The sequence below is a fragment of the Bubalus kerabau genome, chromosome 3 (genome assembly GCF_029407905.1).
Source record: "Bubalus kerabau isolate K-KA32 ecotype Philippines breed swamp buffalo chromosome 3, PCC_UOA_SB_1v2, whole genome shotgun sequence".
In the NCBI taxonomy this organism is placed as follows: Eukaryota; Metazoa; Chordata; class Mammalia; order Artiodactyla; family Bovidae; genus Bubalus; species Bubalus kerabau.
Genome location: NC_073626.1, coordinates 40,112,324 through 40,133,022, shown reverse-complemented (window position 1 = coordinate 40,133,022; position 20,699 = coordinate 40,112,324). Strand labels below are relative to the sequence as shown.

Genomic DNA, 20,699 nt, shown 5'->3' with positions numbered 1-20,699 from the left:
AGCTCTGACAAAACGTGGTCGACTGGAGAAGGGAATGGCAAACCACTTCAGTATTCTTGCCTTGAGAACCCCATGAACAGTTTGAAAAGGTCTCCTCATACAGGGAGAAGGCACTGGTGACCCACTCCAGTACTCTTGCCTGGAAAATCCCGTGGACGGAGGAGCCTGGTAGGCTGCAGTCCATGGGGTCGCACAGAGTCCACGACTGACACGACTTAGCAGCAGCAGCAGCAGCCTCATACAGAAGTTCTGATGCAGTTCATGTATAATTTTATTCCTAATTTGACATATTCATACATTTTCTAGTAAAGTAAGTCCCCTACATACAAACAAGTTCAGTTCCAAGAGTGAGTTAGTCCAATTTGCTTGTATGTCCAACATAGTTAGCCTAGGTACTCAACTAACAAAATCAGCTATATAGTACCATACTGTAATAGGTTTATAATACTTTTTCATACAAATAATACATAAGAAATAAACACAAAAAATAAAGGAAGCATTTTTAGTTTCACAGTACAGTACCTCGAAAAGTACAGTAGTATAGTACAACAGCTGGCTTCCAGGGACTGGCATTGAGTGAACAGGCAAGAAGAGTTACTGACTGAAGGAAGGAGAGGTGGTGGGAGATGGTAGAGCTGAAGGATTGTCAGCCATAGGAGATGGAGGGCAAGCTGCAATGTCACTCATGCCTGACGCTGATGGCACAGGTTCTGGTTCCTTGCTGGAACCAGATGCACATTCACATCTTAAGTTTGTAACTTGAAGGTTTGTACATAGGGGACTTACTATAATTTTGTACCTTTTGGTTTTATTAGTAGCCTTCATTTCAGCATAGATACAGGCTTAAATATTTAGTATTTACAAGTATTTATTTTTATGAAATCCCCATGTAAAATGAGATTATGGTATTTAATTGTCACTATTTTCTAAACAAATGGTAGTTTAGTTAAAAAATAACATACAGAGTACAATATACTTTTTCTTTTTAAAAGAAGAAAACAAGACAAAGGGAAAATTCAGATTTATTAGTAAGATGAATTTGAACACAGAAATTCATGCCATAAATGTCTTGTATGTACATTCAAGACAGTGCAGATTGAGATCTGAGCTTCCTAGGAGTCAGAGCAAAAACAGAAATGCATACAGGTCAGCATCCTGTGAACTCTGAAGTGGATAGTGAGATGAGTAGTGAACCATGGTCTCAGTTATAGCCCTTCAAAGAGCAGTGTGTTTCAGACTCACAGATACAAAAACAAACTTGTGGTTACCAAAGGGAAGAGGGAAGTGGGGAGGAACGAATCAGGAATATAGGATTAACAAACTACTATTATGGAATAGATAAGCAATACGAGTATACTGTATAGTATAGGGAGTTATACCCATGTTCTTGTAATAACCTATAATGGAATATTATCTTCAAAAATACTGAATCACTTGGCTGTATACCTGAAACTAACACAATATTGTAAATCAACTATACTTCAATTTGTTTTTAAAAAGTGTGTTTTACATGGTTCTTTTTTATAGCATTCCTGTTAGAAGCCAAGGACATTATCTATGAAGGCTGAGTCCTAGTGGTGACAGTTGAAATGTATCTCATGTTCTTTTCTTACTGATTAGAATTAACAGTAAGAAAATTCTCTTTAATGTAAGATCTAAGCCCAAATTTAATTAACCTAAATGAGAAGTTATAAAGGATTTGAATTACATAACCACTTATTGGGCTACCTAGAATAAAAGTAGGGGCACTCAGAGCTGTGTCTACACATAACATTGTCACTTAATTTGTTTAGTATTAATATGACCTTAAAACCTGAAGAATTTGCCTATATCACATCATTAAATGTTTCAAAGATAATTTTAAAATGGATATTAGTAACTTCCTCTTCCTTATCCCATTCAAAATGCATTTACCCATACTTGCAAGTGAAATAACAGCATATTCCCAAATGGAAAAAGTATTTTAAAATGAGTTATATCAAATTTCACCTGTCTTAAATGAAATTTAGACAAAATCGTATTGGATTATTTGGTTAGTATAAGGCAGTTGGTTCTTAAGAATTTTGTAATAACTTATTTTTCCCATTAGATAAGGACCTATAAATATTTCAGTACATTAACTTAGTAGCCTTCATCTGTCTGAGACTCAGGAGCAAACCTGAGTTGCAGTCATTAAAAGAGAAACAAAATAAAGTAAACATAGCATGGCCTCATTAATTTAAAACAAATTAAATTTTGAATTGGTGTCAGAGCATCTTGTATTTTGGGCTTCCCTGGTGGCTCAGTGATAAAGAATCTGCCTGCCAAAGCAGGAACCGCAAGTTTGATCTCTGGATCAGGCAGATCCCCTGGAGAAGGAAATGGCAACCCACTCCAGTATTGCCCCAAATCCCATGGGCAGAGGAGCCCGGTGGACTACAGTCCACGGGGTTGCAAACGAGTCAGACACGGCTTAGCCACTAAACAACAACAATCTTGTATTTTATAAAAACAGGGTTTTCAGTTGTTTGGAAAAAACAGTTTTCTCAAGTAAGGCTTTATTTTCAATAAACTGGTATCATCATATATAGGTTTACTGCAATATTCAGATTTTTCATAAGGCAATAATATAATTTAATAGAGCCTGGTAGAAACTTAAGACTGTTTCTTCAGCCCACACTGTCCAGTAATCAGCAACTTGGAAAGTCGGAATTAGGTCTATTGTATTGATCTATTGTATTGATCTAGTGTTATAAAATCACTAGTAATGGCCATATATTTGAGACAGGTCTTGTTTCAAACTCAATCTGACTTCTTTTAGACCCTTTCCATCTGTAATATCTTTCAGAATTATAGTATTTATGTTCCATTTTCTGAAGAGAAAAACCAGGCCTCTGTGTATACACAGGCCCATATAATTTTGCAAGGTTAACCTACAGTTATATGCAAAATTTTCTGTGCACCTATGTTATGAACCCTAGGTTGTATTACTGTTCCCAGGTATTTCCTGGCCCTTCTGGTAAGAGGATTATATTTCCCTGTCCAAATCATCACACTTGACCATGAGATATCTTTTAACATGTCTGATGCACATTAAGACATCTAGCGCATGCTGCATTAGGCCAAACTGATACAAGGAACCGTAGGATAAGAATCTATTCCAGACCACATGACACTCATTTGTTACTCCTTCAGAAATTTATTCGGTGCCTCTGTTTCATGAGGGACACGCACATTATCTCCCATTCTCACAACAGTCTTAGAGGATAGATCTTTTTGGATAGATGTTTTTGCAGATGAGATCATGAATAGGGTCAATAACTTTGTTGAGGTGATACAGCTTCTGATTAGCTTAGCCAGGATTTAAACACAGATCTGATTCTCTCTGTATATATTTTATCTCTGTATTTTCCTGTTTGCTCTGTATATCTAACCATGTATATCTGATGAATCCTTTCTTTACCAGTATGTGGAATTAATAATGCAGTGTACAAACCTTCTATGTCACAAATACTCTGTTTCTATTTAAATAAAGAGTCTTATCGCAGAAGGCAATGGCACCCCACTCCAGTACTCTTGATTGGAAAATCCCATGGACGGAGGAGCCTGGTAGGCTGCAGTCCATGGGGTTGCCAAGAGTTGGACACGACTGAGCGACTTCCCTTTCACTTTTTGCTTTCATGCATTGGAGAAGGAAATGGCAACCCACTCCAGTGTTCTTGCCTGGAGAATTCCAGGGACGGGGGAGCCTAGTGGGCCTCCGTCTGTGGGGTCGCACAGAGTCAGACATGACTGAAGCGACTTAGCAGCAGTAGCAGCAAAGAGTCTTATAAACTACAGGCTTGCAGGTCACAGATTTGTTGTTTTCAGAGGTTTTTATTTTTGTTTTTAAGTTTGGAATCAGGTACCTTTAGGTGAGGCTTACAGTTGCCAGTTAGCAACAATAGCCATCACTCGCTACTATTTTTAGCCAGCTGACTTTGTACACTTATCTGCCTGGCCTCCGTAAACTTGAGTTTATAACCCCAGATTGACTTATCTCATGTACATTGTTATGAAGACAAAGTAGGTGAATAATTCCCTTCTGGTCATTCCTTGACTCCAGAGAAATTATTTTTCAGTCTCAGACTAGCAAATTTTTAAATTGTGTGCAAGAAGTCAGAAGGTAATAAAAAGTCCATAGTTAATTTGAGATTTACTAGCTGGGCATTGTTCTAAAACTTTTAATGTTTAATTATCTAACATAATCCACCTAATAACCTTATGAAGTAGATAATGATGATTATTCCCATTTTAGAGAAGGGGAAAACTGAAGCAGGAGACTTTGAATAGCTTGCCCAAGGTCACACAGCAGTTAAGGGGTTGGGCCAGGATGTGAACTCAGGCTGATTCTGCATTCCTAGACCTCACACTGTGATGGAGGTCTGTAGGTATCTGCACCAGCTCTTCTCATGAGTGAAAAAATCTCTTAGGTCATTACTTGATACCCTTATGTGAAGAACTAGTTTGCCTTCTTTCATGCTGCAACTTTTTCATAACTATCCATAGTTATGAACTCATACTCTTTCTACGATTAGACAGATGCCTTTTGGGGATTATGAATCATACAGACATTATATTCTTTTGCTACCTTGAGTTCGTTGGATAAACATTAGTTAGCCCTGGTCTTTGGATCTAGTGAAAATCATAGTCTTCACTGAGAATCCCCTAGTATGCTTTAATAGGTGTAATAAGAAAATGTTAGCAAACCTATCACTTCATCCTTTAAAAAAATTTCTCTTAGCACTTTGAACCAACGTGTGGTCTGTTACTTTTTGAGAAAGACTGCCATTCTCAAAATACACCATTTTACATTGTTTGAAAAATAATAATTTGTGCTGAACATTTACAAGTTTTATCTTGAGGGAGAGTGTATCTCAAGAGTTAACACTACCACCCTGAATTGAATTTCCTGAAACTTTGAAGTACTCAGCTTGGTGATAGGACTGAAGCTTGGTAGTATGTGACCCTGTTGTGAGATGGGAAGACTGAAAACTGAGTGAAAAATATGATTAGCGGCACGAGCTGCCGTCACACCTGGAAGGGAGCAGAGACAGTTGAGAGGGGAACAGTGGGTAGGAGCACAAACACTGCTCTCCTTCCACTTTCCCAAAAGGGGGTGCCCAGCAGGAGGGACTTTGTCTTTTTCTCCTATCACTTCTACATGGTAAAATGAAGGGCTGGTAGCATGAAGACTATGAATATAATTGTAAAAACAATCAAGGATCTAAAAAAGGAGGATTTTCTTTTGCTTGTGTATTCCCAAAGCTTTTCTAATTTTCTGTTCTGTTGTCATTAAAGTCTTTCTGGGGCATTTGAAACCTTGAATCTGAACTGGGGGGAGGCGGGGGTGGGGAGAGGGGGAATCTTCCAGGCTCCAGCCTCTCTAGCAATGTTCATGTCACACCTGTGCCATCAGAGTGATTCGTGAATGACAGGAGGACTACTGATTGAGGGGGGGGTCCTTAGATGGTACGAAGGATCAGCTGTAAACAGGTCAGGGTTTTTTGTTTCATTGTTTTGGTTCTAATTTGCATGTTTTATTTTGTCAACTTTGCCTAATATTTGCACACTATGCCTACTCTGTTGTTTATTTTGATGGTTGAGCTGTATAGGATGTTATGTATAAGCACACACATCATCAAATGTTCATTTTGTTGAAACCAGATTAATGTCACAATATTCAGAAAACTTCTTGTGCTTTCAGCTTTTTTTAAAAAAATTGACACTTTGATAGACCAAAATGAGGTAAATGTGTCTCTTGTGCACTGTGTTATGTAGTACTAATGGATTGTTAGATATCTGCCATAGTGTTAACATGTTAATTTATGCCCTGTAAATGAATATGAGATACTATTGCTGGGATAACTGTATAGTCTGCAGAATAAGTGCTGTATAAGAAACAAGCCTTCTTCTAAATAACTTTTTTTTGTGTGTGTGTGCTAGTTCACACTTGAGCAGTAGGCGCTATAGGTGTGAAGAATCTAGAGACTGGATAATTTGAGTGATAAACCAGATTATAAAATAAGCTTAATTACTGACAAGAGTTTTGCTCATAAGTTTGATGCCGTTGTGTAGTATCTATTGGCTACTTTTGCAAGAAGCATTGGAAGACATACTTTTGGGAGCGAGTTGAGTGCTGTTTCTAGTATTTTGAAATAAAAGCTTGCAGCTTTTTGGTAAGCAGACCTTTTTGAATTCTATCAGAACCAGTTACCTGTAGTGAGTAGTAAGGAGGAAATATTATATATGTGCAGGGATAGTTTGTAAAATACACACATCTGCTCATTGACAGGGATGCTTAATATTTCTGCTGTTTGTAGACACATTCTTGTTTCCTAGAAATAAATTTTATAGCAATTTGAAGTCTGTTAATGTCGAAGAGAACAAATGTTTTTAAACTTAGTTTGTTATCACCAGTACTAAATAAGTTAAATTCAACAAATCTATATTATGTGGTGAGCATTTTGCTAGGAACTGGCATACACAGTGAATAAGACATTCATTCATTCGTCCAAAAAATATTTATTCAGTGTCTTCTATGGGTAATTTAAGGGCTCCCCTGAGGAAAGAGTGCTTATGTTAAGGTTCAAAATTAGTAGGAGATACCAAGGTGTGAATAGCAAGATAAAGAAAAAGAGTCTCTCACATGCCTTGATCAAAGGACTCCAGGTTGAGAAAATGAAAAGTTAAAAAAGCCCAAGCTGTCCAGAATGGCTGAAGCCAGGGGAGGGGAGAGAGGAGCAGTGGCTTAAGATGGGACTGAAGAGATAGCCAGAAGCCAGTTCGTGGAGAGATGTCTAATTTGGAAGGCAAGCTTAGGAATGTGGAGCTGATTATTAAGGCAGTGGAAGGTCAGTCAAGGGTTTAGGGAGGAAAATGACTTTTTTAATATCGCTCTGATTGCTTTGTATAGAATGGATTAGAGTGTGGGACAAGAGAGGATAGGATGTAAAGAAAACAAGACGCTAGTGAAGGAATCTGACAGATGATGACGACTCAGGCTAGAGTGGTAATGGAGAAGTGGGTGGCTTCTAGAAATCTTAGGAGTAGTAAAGAGTAGATGTGGTGATTTTTGAGATGTAGAATTAAGAGAGGGAGCACATGGAGTCTGAGATAATTCCCAGGCTTCTGACTTCAGCCTCTAGGAGAATGTTGGTCATATCCCCTGAGAAGGGAAAAAGGACAGAAGACAAGGTCCATTTTAATTTCTGAGGTAATACCTCAAAGTGGACAGATTTGTGGACATAAATAGGGAACACAGGACAATAGTCATTTATCTTCAACAAGAGAGTATACGGTGTGTACATATATACATCTATATAAATAATTCTGTATGTTTTCAAAACTTGACTGAAAGTATCAGGCAGTATCAAAACAGTATCAGTCAGTGAAGACATACAGATTTTAAAGAGAAGGAATCATCGTGAGAGAGAATCTGGTAGGCTACAGGTTTTGGTTTGGTTTTGAAAGAAAGAAGCTAGGAGAGGGTTCATGAAAGAAAGTTACAGTGAACCAAGCCACATTGCTGCTAAGTCGCATCAGTCGTGTCCGACTCTGTACGACCCCACAGATGGCAGCCCACCAGGCTCCACCATCCCTGTGATTCTCCAGGCAAGAATACTGGAGTGGGTTGCCATCCACATTGAGCAGATTATAGTTTTCCCTAGAAGCTAGGATCAAAAGGAAAGTTATGACCAACCTAGATAGCATATTCAAAAGCAGAGACATTACTTTGCCAACAAAGGTCTGTCTAGTCAAGGCTATGGTTTTTCCAATGGTCATGTATGGATGTGAGAGTTGGACTGTGAAGAAAGCTGAGTGCCGAAGAATCGATGCTTTTGAACTGGTATTGGAGAAGACTCTTCAGAGCCCCTTGGACTGCAAGGAGATCCAACCAGTCCATTCTAAAGGAGATCAGTCCTGGGTGTTCTTTGGAAGGAATGATGCTAAAGCTGAAACTCCAGTACTCTGGCCACCTCACGTGAAGAGTTGACTCATTGGAAAAGACTCTGATGCTGGGAGGGATTGGGGGCAGGAGGAGAAGGGGACGACAGAGGATGAGATGGCTGGATGGGATCACTGACTCGATGGACGTGAGTTTGAGTGAACTCCGGGAGTTGGTGATGGACAGGGAGGCCTGGCATGCTGTGATTCTTCGGGTTGCAAAGAGTTGGACACGACTGAGTGACTGAACTGAACTGAACTGAACTGAAGGTGACTGCATTTTAAGATTTTAATGGGAGTTAGTTTGTCCTTTGCTTCTTGGTCATTCTTGATTAAACCGGTTTGTTTTTTGCTGAGGCTGTTAACCCAGATTAACATTTAAATACTAGAGTTTAATATTTTAATTAGAAGGCTGGAATGGAATGCAGACTTGTGAATTGGTTGGCTACTGCTAATGGCTTTGTAGCTTTGTAAAATTTGATATCTAAGGTTTGTGGTTGGGGTGGGAATGTGAAGCTTTAAAAACCTAGAAATGTGTTTATGGGAGGAAGCTGTAGCCTGCTGTGGAGATCAACTAGGAGAAGGGATGAAGAAAAGAGGAGAAAGGACCCTGTTTCATTAGAGGAGGCTTTTTACATTATACAATGCCTTGCATGAATCAGACTTTGGAAATATCAGAACTGAATTTTTATTTTCAACATTTCAATTTTGCTTTAATTGGGTACTTGAAACATGAAGCATTTTATGGTGTGAAATACCAAATTAAAGCTCCCAGTGGCAACATGGAGTTGTCATCTGTGATATAGAGTCATATGGGGGGTTGGAGCCTGGGAATGAAAAGTGGAGACTGGAAAAGTCACCCTACAGGCTGGGACAAAGTTGCTTTGATGATGCATTCTGTAGTGGCAATTTCCGTGCCAGAGTTACCCGAAATTGGGTCTCACACCCTAGCTCCAGCATATTTAGGAGGGAGAAGTTTGCCCAAACTTGCCATGCTCCTCATCCTCTGCTGAAATGTGGAGATGACATCTACCACCCAGTTGCTTTTGAGACTTAAATGAGAAAATGAACGTAAGATCTCTGGCAGAGTGTCTTATTCACAGTAGGCACTTAATTCTTAGTTCCTCTTTCACCTCCAGTTTAAGCCATATCCAGATTTAGTGGTCTCTAATAATCCTATAGAAGCATTATTAGTGGCCAGATAGATTTAATGAATGAGTTAGAACAAATGCAGTTGAATTTCTCACCTCTCCTTATTGATTATGAAAATAGAAATTCAAAGCACTTCATCTTTTAGAATTGCTAAACCAGATGATGCTTAGGACTGCCCTTAGAGGCACACAGAATAGTTTTTGAAGGGTTTAAAATAACAATTGATAAAATAATTTGAAATGTAATTCAGTGATAGGCTTTCTGCTGAAAAACATTTGGCCACTTACTCATCCAGTTAACATTTATGAAGCACTGTTTTTGTCCTGGGCCTGGGTAATGTGGGAGACTGACAAGTGAACAGATGATTCTTACACACCATAGTAAGTCTTGTGCTATGGGGAATCACAGGGAATCGTGCCAAGAAAATCTGACAGCGTGTGCCAAATGCTTTAAAAATATGCATCCTCTTTTACCTCGTTGATGTGTTTCTAGCAATATAACCTGAGGAAGTTTGATGAAATCTTGCTTATAATGTGAAAAATTGGTGATTTCAAATGTATAACACTAAAATGACATTACTTTGTTGAAGAAGGTCCATCTCGTCAAAGCTATGGTAGTCATAGCCTTTTCCAGTAGTCGTGTATGGATGTGAGAGTTGGACTATAAAGAAAGCTGAGTGCCAAAGAATTGATGCTTTTGAACTGTGGTGTTGGAGAAGACTCTTGAGAGTCCCTTGGACTTCAAGGAGGTCCAACCAGTCTGTCCTAAAGGAAATCAGTCCTGAATATTCATTAGAAGGGCTGATGCTGAAGCTGAAACTCCAATACCTTGGCCACCTGATGCGAAGAACTGGCTCATTTGAAAAGACCCTGATGCTGGGAAAGATTGATGCTGGGAAAGATTGAAGGTGGGAGGAGAAGGGGACAACAGAGGATGAGGTGGTTGGATGGCATCACTGACTTGATGGTCATGAGTTTGAGTAAACTCGGGGAGTTGGTGATGGACAGGGAGGCCTCGTGTGCTGCAGTCCATGGGGTCGCAAAGAATAGGACATGACTGAGTAACTGAACTGAACTGGTTTCTGTATGATAAATGGGCATTCCTTGTGCCTATCAGTGATCACAGAGATCTATAAGTGACAAAGGAAAACTAATCAGGGTATATTATGAAGAGGAAAAAGTAGGTTACCAAGGAATGTTTTTTAAAAAATAATTAATTTTTAAAGAAAAAGTTTGGCAAAATCCTTTCCAAATCACTTGTATGTATTCTCTGCCTTGAAAAAGGGCTTCCCTGGTAGCTCAGATGGTAAAGAATCTGCTTGCAATGCAGGAGACCTGGGTACAGTCCCTGAGTCACAGAGGTCCTCTGGAGAAGAGAATGGCAAATCATTCAAAAAGACATAGGTATGATCATAATCTGGAAGCAGGGTGGAAGTTTAAGTGAGCTAATCATCTTGCCAAATCTGTGTAGTTTCATCTAAGAGATAAATTATACACACACACACATATATACATATACATACATATATATATATATAGGTTTTGAGTAATGACTAGATAAGGTATAGTCCCAGTGAGACGGCCCAGGTGAATGAGCTTGCCAGCAGGAAGGACAGTGTGCTTTCTTGATGCTCCCAGTCTTTTGAGGTGCACTTTGCAGTAAGAAGATTGACCTGTGAGAAAAATCATGGAAAAAAATATGTCTAGTGAGTATGTTTGTAACCAGCCCCAGGGACTTCTTCACTGGTCATTTTGGCTCAGCTGGTAGCATTAGGTCAGTTTTTTTAGCTTGTGGAACCATCCCATTTCTGGATACCTCAGGTTCTAAGAGTACGTTTGTTGAGAAATTATTTTTCCCCTTAGTTGATAATAAGATAAGCTACCAAGATCTTGGCTTCTGTTCCCTTTTCATCAGCAATCCCTTTAAAGTTCAAAAGTTTTAACTTAGGTTTTCCAAACAGTTTATTTTGGAGAAACTTTATTCAAGGCCAAATTTATACATTTGTATATAGGATAAACTATACCAATTTACAAAAATAGATAATTATTCCTTTTTTTTTCCCCCTCAAAAAGATGGATAAGCTTGGAGAGCTCTAGTTTTCCCATTTATATGAGAACTGTAAACCAACAAGTAACAAGTCTTTTCTGTTTCTGGATCAAATGGAGTGACTATTTCTGACCTCTCTTGCACTGCTTTCTGGAGTAGAGTAACAGGAGGCAGTGTCTGCCTATTTTGTTGTTTACTATTTACATGGAATATATATCTGCTCCCTCTGTCCTTGGAATAGACTTCTGGAGGTTTTTTTTTTGTTTTTTGTTTTTTTTTTTAACTTCTGTTTCTAGTCATAAATTGGATGCTGAATGATACAGAAAGAAAGGAACAAGAGGTTAAGAACTATAATGCAAACATCAGGGCTAAAAGGAAGATATAGTTCTTTATTTAAAGACTATCATTTTCTTTTCTTTTTAATGACTGTCATTTGTTGAGTGCCCATGTGCAGATCTCTCACCTAGAGCCAGACATACTGGAATGTGAAGTCAAGTGGACCATAGGAAGCATCACTATGGACAAAGCTAGCAGAGGTGATGGAATTCCAGTTACACTATTTCAGATACTCAAAGATGATGCTGTGAAAGTGCTGCACTCAATATGTCAGCAAATTGGGAAAACTCTGCAGTGGCCACAGGACTGGAAAAGGTCAGTTTTCATTCCAATCCCAAAGAAAGACATTGCCAAAGAATGCCCAAACTACCTCACAATTGCACTCATCTCACACGCTAGCAAAGTAATGCTCAAAATTCTCCAAGCCAGGCTTCAGTAATATGTGAACTGTGAACTTCCAGATGTTCAAGCTGGCTTTAGAAAAGGCAGAGGAACCAGAGATTAAATTGCCAACATCCGCTGGATCATCAAAAAAGCAAGAGAGTTCCAGAACATCTATTTCTGCTTTATTGACTATGCCAAAGCCTTTGACTGTGTGGGTCTTAATAAACTGTGGAAAATTCTGAAAGAGATGGGAATACCAGACCACCTGACCTGCCTCTGGAGAAATCTGTATGCAGGTCAGGAAGCAGCAGTTAGAACTGGACATGGAACAACAGACTGGTTCCAAATAGGAAAAGGAGTACGTCAAGGCTGTATATTGTCACCCTGCTTATTTAACTTCTGTGCAGAGTACATCATGAGAAACTCTGGGCTGGATGAAGCACAAGCTGGAATCAAGATTGCTGGAAGAAATATCAATAACCTCATATATGCAGATGACACTGCCCTTATGGCAGACAGTGAAGAAGAACTAAAGAGCCTCTTGATGAAAGTAAAAGAAGAGAGTGAAAAAGTTGGCTTAAAGCTCAACATTCAGGAAACTAATATCATGGCATCTTGTCCCATCACTTCATGGCACATATACGGGGATACAGTGGAAATAGTGGCAAACTTTATTTTTTTTGGGCTCCAAAATCACTGCAGATGGTGACTGCAGCCATGGAATTAAAAAACACTTACTCCTTGGAAGGAAAGTTATGACCAACCTAGATAGCATATTAAAAAGCAGAGACAGTACTTTGCTGACAAAGGTCCATTTCGTCAAGCTATGGTTTTTCCAGGGGTCATGTATGGATGTGAGAGTTGGACTGTGAAGAAAGCTGAGCACCAAAGAATTTGTGCTTTTGAACTGTGGTGTTGAGAAGACTCTTGAGAGTCCCTTGGACTGCAAGGATATCCAACCAGTCCATCCTAAAGGAGATCATTCCTGAATATTCATTGGAAGGACTGATGCTGAAGCTGACACTCCAATACTTTGGCCATCTGATGCACAGAGCTGACTCATTTGAAAAGATCATGATGCTGGGAAAGATTGAAGGCAGGAGGAGAAGGGGACAACAGAGGATGAGATGGTTGGCTGGCATCACTGACTCGATAGACATGAGTTTGGGTAAACTCTAGGAGTTGGTGATGGACAGGGAGGCCAGGCATGCTGCAGTCCATGGGGTTGCAAAGAGTCGGACATGACTGAGCCACTGAGCTGAACTGAACATGTGCAAATACCTTATGTACATTATCTTGTTTAATCCACACTATCCTGAGAGGTAGAAATAACTCATTCCCTTCGTTTTACAGACAAGACCCCCAAAGAATAAACAGTTTGCTTTTAGTCATATGCAAAGTCCGAATTTGATTCCAGATCTGACTTTAAAGCTTTTGTATCATATAAGCTGCTAACTTTTGCCTGGGAGTTAGAAAACTCTTATAATTAACTGTGAATTTCATCTGGTGAGTTGCATTAACTTTCTTGGCTCTTACTTTCTTTATCTGTAAAGTTAGAGGATCGAGCTGGATCTTTAAAGTTAATTCTGGTTGTAAAATTCTGTTATTTCTGATTTCTTTATTGAATTGAAATGGAGAGTGTATAAAGCTTCTACTAGTCCTCTTGTTTGCAGCCAATTTGGTTTGTGAAGAATACTGTTAGCCCTGTGATTTTTTTCACACCATCGTCCTGTGGTGGTACATAAAAGACATCAGTGAGAAGATGGGTTAAAAGGAGGTACATTATGTCAGCTGCAGATTCACAAAAGAAAACTTATTTAAAGAGGAGCACCTCGACATCAAGAAACGGTAAACATGGGCTGGAGATTGTGTAGGTGGGACCTGCTAATTGTCTTCGGACACCAATGTGATTTAACCTCAAAGAGTTATCGTGCCTCAGTGAGTGATTCTATGTGTGTGTCTGTCTTGAGGCATTGGGGATTCTGTTAAAAGGTACAATGATGACTCAATTTCAGTTTTTCTAGGGTCTTATTTCCAATTAAATGCTAAAGAAGTGGCTATAGGAGGGACACAATGATTATTGACATAGAGCTAATGAGATGACATGATATAAAAAAAGCATTATCTGCAATATTTTTATTCCACTTATGTAGTACCCTTTTCTCTAAAAGTGCTGTACAACTAACATTGGGATAATAAGCCATTTTAAAATGTCAAAACACTGAAGAGTAAGAAAGTGGCTAGGAGAAATAAATACACAGAAGTAGTAGAGGCTTTAAATCACTGATGGGCACAGCAGATTAGTGATTCTTTGGCTAAATCCATTGCATTCACCTTTGGTCCTATAAATGGGTGGGGGTTTGACATGGAGGTCTTTTCATCCTGTGGTTAAGACTGAAGACCATGAATTTTCTTGTCAGATAAACCTGTGTTTAAATCCTGATTCTACTGCTTACTAGCTATTGGAACAAATTAACCTAAAATTTCCAAACCTCAGTTTCTTCATCAACGAAGTGGTGGTAATTTATACCTCCCTTGGTAGGGTTGTTTGGAGGATTAAAGTAAATGAGTTAAATAGATAAAACATTTAGTTCAGTGCCTGGTACATGGTAAATGCAACATAAATGCTAGCAGTTCTTATGCTCAGAATATGTCAGGATAGTGACGCTGATGAGATTATTGAGCATAACAACAGCTTCTCTGGTTCAAAAGATAAGGTGATGTGGAGTGTACAGGATCTTGTGTTCCTTCTCTGAATTGATACAGAAAAGTATTATCTGTAGACCGTCGGAGCCACCAGGGAAGCCCCCTTCATAGTCTAGCATAAGAGTTTTTAATAAGGAAGCATACAGAGACTAAACGTAATACTTTAAGCAGTCACATATATACCACTGGCTTTAAGATATAAAAAAAAATTACAGATACAATTGAAGATCCTTGTTCAGTTCAGATCTAAGCTTTCAGATGCCCTGGAAAGACTTCAGTGACAACAGAAAATTAGAAAAGCTTTGGGAAAACACAGTGCAAGTTTCAATCCCTGAGTTGGGAAGATCCCCTGGAGGTGGAAATGGCAACCTACTCCGGTATTCCTGTCTGGAGACTTCCATAGACAGAGCAGCCTGGTAGGTTGCAGTCTGTGGAGCCACAGAGTTGGACTCGACTGAGCATTCAGTGCAGTCGCTTAGCTGTGTCCAGCTCTTGGCGACTGCATGGACTGCAGCACGCCAGGTCTCCCTGCTCATCACCACTCCTGGAGTTAATTGGAATTCACGTGCATTGAGTCGGTGACGCCATCCAACCATCTCATCCTCTGTTGTCCATCCCCTTCTCCTCCTGCCCTCAATCTTTCCCAGCATCAAGGTCTTTTCCAATGAGTCAACTCTTCACATCAGGTGGCCAAAGTATTGGAGTTTCAGCTTTAGCATCAGCCCTTCCAAAGAACACCCAGGACTGATCTCCTTTAGAATGGACTGCTGGATCTCCTTACAGTCCAAGGGACTCTCAAGAGTCTCTCCAACACCACAGTTCAAAAGCATCAATTCTTCGGCACTCAGCTTTCCTTATAGTTCAACTCTCACATCCATACATGAGTACTGGAAAAACCGTAGCCTTGACGAGATGGACCTTTGTTGGCAAAGTAATGTCTCTACTTTTTATTTATTTATTTATTTTTAATTTTATTTTTAAACCTCAAACACTGTATTAGTTTTGCCAAACATCAAAACGAGTCCGCCACAGGTATACATTTGCTCCCCATCCTGAACCCTCCTCCCTTCTCCCTCCCCACACCATCCCTCTAGGTCGTCCCAGTGCACCAGCCCCAAGCATCCAGTATCGTGCATCGAACCTGGACTGGCAACTCGTTTCATACATGATATTACACGTTTCAATGCCATTCTCCCAACTCTTCCCACCCTCTCCCTCTCCAACAGAGTCCATAAGACTGTTCTATACATCAGTGTCTCTTTTGCTGTCTTGTACACAGGGTTATTGTTACCATCTTTCTAAAAAGCACTTTGAAAGCCGAAAGCTATTTACCTCCATTCTGACCCTTGTCCACACATGCCAAGGGCTGGGAAGAGATCTCTCCTTACTATCAAGTCATGCTTTCATATGGTACCCATCTTTGTATTTATAGATGCAACTCATTTCCAGTTGGAAGAGTCCTTATAAGATTGAGTTGACAAAGAATTTTACAATTAAAGATTCAGAGATATAGAGAAGTAATCCTTTTCAAGATCTTATGAGGTATTCAATATTTCAGAGAGGGTAGGCCAAGCTTTGCTGCAGTAACAATCTTCAAACTCCAGGCACTGAAAGCAATGAGAAAGTTTCTTGCTCATTCTATGTACTTAACAAAGGGCAGTATTCAGCCCTAATCCTTTAAGCCAATGCTTCTCAAAATGTTGGTCTCAAACAGGACTAACAGCTACTGCCAGAATGTAAATCAAGTAAGGGTACCTACAAAGAACATCAGATGGACTAAACAGTGTGGTCAGTGACATAGTTGAGTTATATTTTAGCAGAAACACTTAAACTCATTGAGTCTGCAACAACTGTATTGGAGAACTCAATAAAGTTACCTGGGAAAAATTCATTTTTCTTCAGAAGAAAACACAGTGTACAGACTAGAAAGCCTGGGTTTTGTTTTAAGGTAAATTTGGTTTCAATTCAATAATCTACTCAATAAATGTTTACTGATCACATAAAATTATATATGTAGGACAAATGAATAAATAAAAGCTTCCGTGGTCTCCGAAATTTACAAGTTGGTATGGGAGATAGGGTTTCCTAGGTGGCACCTGCCAATGCAGGAGGTGTGGGTTCAATCCTTGGGTCAGGAAGATCCCCCTGAGTAGGAAATGGCATCCACTCCAGCACTCTAGCCTGGAAAACTCCACGGACAGAGGAGCCCGGTGGGCCACAGTCCACGGGGCCGCAGAGTTGGACACGACCGAGCACACAATGATGGAAGATAGAAAAGTGAAAATGAAAGTGTTAAGTCACTTGGTTGTGTTCAACTCTTTGCGACCCCACAGACTGCAACCCACCAGGCCCCTGCGTCCACGGGATTCTCCAGGCCAGAACACCGGAGTGGGCTGCCACTCCCCTTTTCCAGGGAATCCTCCTGACCCAGGGACCGAACCTGGGTCTCCTGCATTGCAAGCATATTCTTTATCATCTGAGTCACCAAGAAACCAGGAGACAAGAATCAGTGATTACAGTATTTGCCAAGGCAATTACAAAGCTGTGTATAGGGTATTGGAAACCTAAGTGTATTGTTTGGAAGAAAAGGGAATCATCACCCAGCGTGACTGAAACCAGAAAAATGACTGAACACTACGCTAAGGAGCTGTAATTTTACTGATGAAAGGGAAAATTGCTCGGTTGTGTCTGACTCCTTGCGACCCCATAGACTACACGGTCCATGTAATTCTCCAAGGCAGAACACTGGAGTGGGCAGCCCCTCCCCCCTCCAGGGGATCCTCCCAAACCAGGGACCGAACCCAGGTCTCCTGCATTGCAGGCAGATTCTCTACCAGCTGAGCCACAAGGGAAGCCCAAAAACACTGGAGTGGGTAGCCTGTCCCTTCTCCAGCAGGTCTTCCTGACCCAGTAATCGAATCAGGGTCTCCCGCATTGCAGGTGGATTCTTAACCAACAGAGCTATCAAGGAAGCCAATTTTTCTGATGGTGACACCTTATTATCACACTTGTATCCACCATGACTCCAGGCATTTTGGGACATCATTAGGATTGAAGTATTGTTGGACTTCATAGGTGGCAATAGTGGTAAAGAATGCACCTGGCAACTCAGAAGAGAGGGTTCGATCCCTGGGTTGGGAAGATGTGGAGGAGGAAATGATAGCCCACCCCAGCACCCCCGCCCGGAAAACTCCATGGGCAGAGAAGCCTAGCTACAGACCATGGGGCCCACAAAGAGTGGGACACAGCCGAACACACACAAATTTGCTGGACAGCTGGTTATAACTGTAACTAGACTTTCCTCCATCTACTCATTTAGGAGTTAAGCACTATTTTAATCTTTACAACTACCCTAAAATAGTTACTTTTGATATACAAGGGAGCCGAGGAAGATGCTTTCTAATTGAACTGAAATATGGTCAAGCCTGGCTTTGAATCATATTTTAATCCTTAGTCCATTTGTACTGCTTCTACAGCAAAACATAGGTTTTGATTTTTCACCAGGATAGCTAAAACTTTACTATGTAACCAGTAATACTAGCTCCCTTCAAAAATGATTCATGGATTGTAGTCCCCAACCAAAATCCCTCCCTACCCAGGTATTCTGGTTAAGGAAGCCTCTGCATAAGGTATACTTGGCCTAGCAGTTCAACTAAGTATGTATGGGCCCATTTAGCTCAAATTTTTATAAGAGAATCTGGATTTTTATGGGAATCTTGTGGTTTTAAATATCACCTTGAATTTTGAAAAATCAGTGGAGGAAAATACACAAAATTGGGGAAAAAAAATTCTGTGGTGGTTTTAAAAATCCAAGCCAACATTAAAAAAGTTAAACTGAATGAAATCACACACTTCTGTGAAATTGCAATGGTTAATTTTACATCCAATTGACTGAGGAATGGTGTCTTGATACCTGTCTAAACATTATTCTGGATATTTCTGTGAAGGTATTTTTGGGGATGAAGATTTCCTTTTTTTCCCCTTCAGCTTACACTGCACAGCTTGCAGAATCTTAGTTCCCTGACCAGGGAGTGATTTGACTGGGGCAGTGAAAAATGCCAAGTCATAATCACTAGACTGGGAATTCCTGAGATTACCATTAGTTTCAGTAAAACTTACTCTCTACATGAGCAGGCCACATCCAATTAGTTGAAGGAATTAATAAAAAAAGATGGACTTCTGAGGAAATTCTGCTAGCAGATGGTTTGCAATTGGAACATCAACTCTTCCTTGTGTCTCCCACTTTCAGTTTATCCCAGCAGACTGTTGACCTGACAAACTCACAATTCCAAGAACCAATTTCTTAAAATAAATCTCTCTATAGACACAGGCTGTTAGTTGTTTCTCTGGAGAACGTAAGTACAAAAACTAAAAAGTTGTCTGGTCTCTATCACTAAGAGCCAGCCCACTGAAGTTCTTTTACAGGGAATGGGTAAACTGGACTCCTATTTCAGGAGAGTTAAAGGAGATTTTTCTCTCATTCATGTATACCACTCAAATACTTAATTCAAAAAGACAAATCTAATAAATGACATTTTCTACCTTGACCCTGCTGTAAAATAAAATACATTACTTTTGGCTCTTGATACAAATTGTAAATTGGGAAGGAAGGGGGGGAAGCAGGTCCTAGGACTTGCCAGGACGTAAAATGTTTAATATAGCTCAATGAATCTCAAAATAGGAAGGAGGCTCTAGTACCCTTTCCACCAAGAAAACCAAACGGCTAAATTTGTAATTCAGCAATGATTCAAACAAAAAAATCATTTTGTGAACCCTAAACTCTTATTCTTGCTTCTGTGGTTCCCAAAGGTAGAAATCCTTAATGTTATACAGAATATCTCCCCAAGCACAGAATACCATGACTTATCACTGATACAATTACTAATCAGAGCCATCTCACAACTCATTTCTCCTAGTCAAAGCATCAGAAAAGGGGAGTATTTCCTATATTATCTCACATGCTATTACATTTCAAATATTCCTTTAATCTAAACAAGATTAATATTGGTCAGTAGCACATCTATGAAGGCAAAAATTTCAGTGTTATGGTACAGAGGAAGAAAATGAAGCTCTTGAACTTAAAATCTCCATACACTACTGATTTTCCTAATGTTTAACTAATTATCACTCATGGAGAAAAATGAATTTACTCCTTCAAAGTAAAAAAAAAAATAAAGACTAAAAAGACATTTTTTTTCCTCCCTTTAAAATAAAAATCACAGGATAAGTCTGCACTTCTCTTTTATAATGAATTGCCAACAAATTCTTGACCCATGAATCAAAAAAGAAAAAAAATCAGATTTTAAGACCAAGAAACAAGCTAAATCAAATACATATTAAGAAACTAATAATGCAATATTACCCAAACAAAATGTAAGCACATGTTCAATTATCATGTTCCATATTTCAGAGAAGAGGCATTAAGGATTTATGCTATAAGTTTATTTACAAACATCTAGGATGCTGAGTTCAAGGGATTGATCCTTTTAAGAGACTGCACCTCTTAATATGCTCCTCTTCCTATCTGTTTCATGGATTACTTTTTAAGCAGTTGGTGTCTGACGATAAAGAAAGGTGCAGCAAATCCAGACCCAAAGAACAAAGTCATCATAGCTAGTAATCTCCACTTGTTTTCCACTGAAAATGGTATATTCTTCCCTGGACCCTCCTCATAGTGGGTCCGACGAACCACTGAGGTTGTGAACCTCCGGATGCTCTGTCCCAACATAGCGCTGTTGGACGCTCTACAAAAGATCCAGAGACTGGAGGCGGAAGAAATGGCGGCTGCAAAACTACCGCTCCTTGCCTCACGACCTTGCTCCTCTCTCTACTTTTTAATGTGCTGTCTAGGTTGGTCATAAGTTTCCTTCCACGGAGTAAATGACTGAGCAAAACACACATAGCACGTTAGACATATATATCTTTCTGTAGCTTGCTTTTCTCTCTCAACATTGTTTTTGAGATTTTCTGTTGTACTTACAGCTCTATTCATTTATTAATATTTTAACTGCCATACATTATTTCATTAAATGAATGAGTATACCATTTTAATCTATTCTCTGCCAGTGGACATTACCTATAATTTTGAATATTTCTGCATAGCTGTCACT

General features: G+C 39.5%; 2 protein-coding genes across 7 annotated transcripts in view; one reads left to right on the top strand and one right to left on the bottom strand.

The window, feature by feature from the left end:
- The window catches only part of ZFAND3 (zinc finger AN1-type containing 3), a 327,274-nt gene that overhangs the window by 228,704 nt on the left and 77,871 nt on the right, over nucleotides 1-20,699 (top strand). The window lies entirely within an intron of this gene.
- Nucleotides 19,814-20,414, bottom strand: LOC129645943 (cytochrome c oxidase subunit 7C, mitochondrial-like). Its single transcript, XM_055571523.1, has one exon. The coding sequence runs from the start codon at nucleotides 20,315-20,317 to the stop codon at nucleotides 20,126-20,128; it is 192 nt and encodes a 63-aa protein (XP_055427498.1). The 5' UTR covers nucleotides 20,318-20,414; the 3' UTR covers nucleotides 19,814-20,125.

What these genes read in the sequence shown, in the direction of transcription:
- LOC129645943 (XM_055571523.1), bottom strand. Translation starts at nt 20,317, where the DNA reads ATGTTGGGACAGAGCATCCGGAGGTTCACAACCTCAGTGGTTCGTCGG.